The 4,094-nt window shown below is 41.6% G+C and overlaps 1 protein-coding gene across 1 annotated transcript; it reads left to right on the top strand.

The window, feature by feature from the left end:
* Window positions 1-2,541: 2,541 nt before the first annotated feature.
* LOC146822255 (olfactory receptor 2D3-like) lies at window positions 2,542-3,531 on the top strand. Its single transcript, XM_085609995.1, has one exon. It carries the CDS (start codon window positions 2,542-2,544, stop codon window positions 3,529-3,531), a length of 990 nt encoding a protein of 329 aa, XP_085466121.1.
* The last annotated feature ends 563 nt before the right edge of the window (window positions 3,532-4,094 follow it).

Here is a 4,094-nt window from a genome sequence, read left to right as displayed (position 1 = left end):
GATGAAACACTCACTAAATTAACCCTAGATATCTCGGCTCAATTAGCATTCAGGCTCAACTAAAATATAATGTGTGAAGTGTTTATGCAGCACAGAAACAGTAATAAAGTGAAAACACAACTCAAGAAAATTCCCAACTGTGGACATCTGGTCGCATGAGTTAAGGCTGATCACAATGGTGCGCGGTTCAGATACAGGAAGTGAACTGGGCCTGGTCAACACTTACCTTTGGACTTAGACACATGTTGAGAGAAAAATGTCTGAGAAGGTAGAAGTTCAGCGGGGCAAGACTGCAGGAGTGCAGGAGGAGGAGCGCTGTCATCAGATGGCCGTGGAGTGAAGCTACAGAGAATAATTAGTCACTGAAATGGAAGCCAAAAATCTCCATCAGGACGAAGCAGAAGGCTGTATCCAGAGAGAGTTCTACAAGGCCAGATACCCTTTTAGCTAAGGAACGCTGAAACAGATTTGCTGCTGTGGAGAAGAACGTAGCATAGAAGCAGCGAAGGCAATCCAAAAAGCAATGTACCTCGGACGGATAGGCAAGTAGGTTGGTCCTAGTCTCCTGCTTGTTCTCAGACCACTTTTTGGCCAAAATACTTTTCCTTTTTTCCCCTCAGTTTTAGAAATTGGCCATCTGGATATTTAGCTCCACAACTAAAGGTCAGCTAGTGGATGGAGGCCTCTTGTGGGTGCAGGACTCACTCAGGCTGAATCCAGGTGTGGGTTCAAGCTGGTGGGAGCTGGCTAAATTCCAGTGGCTCAAAACAGCAGGCCAGCAAACTTGACCTTGGAGTCAATTCTGGTAGTCTTGGGTACACATGTAGATGCAGGACTGGCCTCTGAGGGTTCCAGGCAGGCTCCAGGCAGCAAAGTAGTCCTTCCAGGTACAGTAGCAGTCTAGCATCCTGCCAGTTTTGAACCATTGAGGCACACCTAATCCCTCTAGAGTGTGACTGTCTTGGAGGAATTGACAAAGTCAAACTGTCAGCTAAACCCAGTCATGTGACCCAAGAAGGCTGCAGGCGCTAAGAGCAGGAACATATCAACTTTCTAAAAGGAGCATTTTAAAAAATGTGATGAGAAATCTGACTTCACCATTAACAAGTGTTTATCATTAAAATTCCATAGGTACCAAACATAATAGTTCTACCTCCTCTCAATTAGGAATTACAGCTTATTGAAGGTTATAAGGGACCCCAAATGTTATCCTATGGGAGGGGTAGGCTTCATAGTAGTGAAAAAACACATTTGTGAATTTTTCACTACCAGAACATGTAAAACTATAAAGTGCAACCTTTTAGTTACACAACACTGCACGTTGTGGCTACCTAGGACCTAACTTAGGGGTGACTTATATGTAATAAAAGGGGCGCATGGCGCTAGGCAATGGCTTTTAATAGCAAGTCGATATGCACAGCAGTCAGGCTGCTTTGGCAGGCATACAACAAGCTTTAGAGTGTTACTAAGGTGGGTAGTACAATAACTATTGCAGGCCCACTGTTAGAATTTATCAGGCCCTGGAGATATGATACACCACTCTATGAGGGACTTACCATTAAATTAAATATGCCAATTAGGTATATGCAAATACAAAATATTAGAGGAGAGAGCACAAACACTTTAGTATTTGTTAGGAGTGCAGAGTCCTAACACAAGCAAAATCAAAAATCTAGCATAAATTGGAGGCAAGAAGGCAAAAGGTTTGGGGGAAGACTACCCTAAGGTGGTCGAAATGTCTAGCGCTAGAACCACCCACCATTTGTATTGTGAGATATGTAGGAATGCTGGATGGTAGGATATATTTGGATCCCCACAGATTCTGGAACATTCCCTATAAAAAATGTAAGGACATTTGGATTGGTGTTTTTAACCAAATTTTGGGGCTTGCAAGGGGTTCCGGGTATGAAAACCTCATGACATTCACGCAAAGTTGTACCAACATGAGATTCCCAGGGTGTAGTTTTCAGAAATATGCAGGCTTGATAGCTTTCCCTGGATGCTTGTTGAACTAGGGCCCACAATTTACAGCTACCCAAATTGCAAAAGAGGGTTGGTTTTGAGAGGACAAATGTGATGTGACCATGTTGTGTTTTAAGCTCTGTCATGTTATGGGCACTGGTCCCACCAACACAAGTAGGTAACCACTTTTATCAGGAGACGTGTGAGACTTCAGGGTGATTAGAGATTTGTGGATTCATTCAGATTTTAGAACTTTACCTCTCATAAATATGAGGAAAATGTGAGTTTTATCCAAAGTTTGAGGTTTGTGAGGACCACCTCCTTTCCTATGACTACGGTCCACATGTTGCATGATGTAACCTGTGGGAACAAGGATGAATAGGATGTACAAGGACATTGGGATGATTCATGTTTTAATGATAAAAAGTGCTGAGTGCAAGTTGTAGGGTGTGCGGTGTGAATGTTAACAAAATGTGAATCCACTGTATCCATTCTCTCTGATCAAATATCACCTTTATGCACAAGGTATGTATTATGGGTTTGTCTTCTTTTTCTACAGCTGATATGAAAGTGGAGTCAATGAAAATTAAAAATGGGAGTTCAAATACAGAATTCCTACTCACTGGCCTATCTCAGGATCCGACTGTAAGGATTATTCTCTTTGTGTTATTTTTGATGATCTACATGTTGACTCTCATTGGAAATATAAGCCTTATCACAGCCTGCATCAGTGACCTTCGGCTTCACACTCCTATGTACTTCTTCCTGGGAAACCTTTCCTTTGTGGACATTTGTTATGCATCTGTGATTGTTCCAAACATGTTGGCCCAACTTCTGGTTAGAAGTAGGATCAGCTTTACTGGCTGTGCAGCTCAGATGTACACTGCGTTGTTATTCGGGATTACAGAATGTGTGCTCCTTGCAATCATGGCATATGATCGTTATGTAGCCATCACATTTCCCCTGCACTATACAGTCATCATGCGCTTATCTATTTGTATTACATTAGCATCCTGCTGTTGGGTAGTTGGCAGTATGATGGCATTCACAGGCACATTTGTTACATTACGGTTGCCACTATGTGGGTCTGAAATTAATCATTTTTTTTGTGAGTCCCCTGCTCTTCTGAAGATTGCATGTGAGGACACCTACGACACAGAGATGATAATCTTATGTTTAGGAACCTTTATACTTTTGATACCGAGCCTCTTCACTGCAATCTCCTACATCCGAATCATTATCACAGTTGTGAGAATCCGCTCCTCCGAAGCCAGAATAAAAGTGTTCTCCACATGCTCCTCTCATCTGATCGTTGTCACCATATTCTACAGCACCACCATCTACATGTACATGAAACCAGTGTCTAAAAGCTCTGGAGATTGGGATAAAATGATCTCTGTGTTTTACACTGTGACCCCACCAATGCTGAACCCCATTATCTACAGTCTACGAAATAAGGATGTGAAGATGTCTCTGAAGAATCTTTTCCTAAAGGCGCATTTTGCATACACATCTTACTTTTGTTCAGCTGCCATTCAGAAGATGAGTATTCAAGTAATAGCAATGTGAAATAAAACCCTTGAGATACATTATTTAGTTAAATATGGAATGCAAGCCAAGGTTACATTATGAGTTGGTCACAAGAAAATCACTGATTACTATAGATTATACTGGGTCAAGGAAATGAAGGTGGAACATAAATGCAAATTACAATTCTCTTGTATCAATATTGGCTGTACATCATGGATTAATGTAGGATGTAATTAAACATAATATCAGCGCTGGAGAACCTGGATCCATACTGAATGTTAATTATTGAAAGTTGAATGTGATTGATAATGAAACAGCACGGTATTAAGAAGGATAACTCATCGTATGACATGGAAACAAAGCAGATAGGGCCGCAAGTGAGTAGACTGCTATTAACAATAATGCAGCCATGCAATCAATGTATGCCCAGTTCTATTTACAGAACTGAGAACAACAAAACACATAGCAACACACAGCATGTTCTATCCATGGACGTTGCATGCTAAACCTGGAACACCACCTAAGAAGGCAACATTGGAAGCTGTCTATGTGTGCAGGGCTTACTGAACAAAGCAGCTGGGACAATTTGGAGTCTTGGGTGG

The sequence above is a fragment of the Triturus cristatus genome, chromosome 6 (genome assembly GCF_964204655.1).
Source record: "Triturus cristatus chromosome 6, aTriCri1.1, whole genome shotgun sequence".
Taxonomy (NCBI): Eukaryota; Metazoa; Chordata; class Amphibia; order Caudata; family Salamandridae; genus Triturus; species Triturus cristatus.
Note: the sequence above shows the minus strand (reverse complement) of the source record. Positions and strands in the feature narration are given on the sequence as shown.

Bases quoted from the DNA above. Each gene is read 5' to 3' on its own strand.
- LOC146822255 (XM_085609995.1), top strand. From the start codon at position 2,542: ATGAAAATTAAAAATGGGAGTTCAAATACAGAATTCCTACTCACTGGC.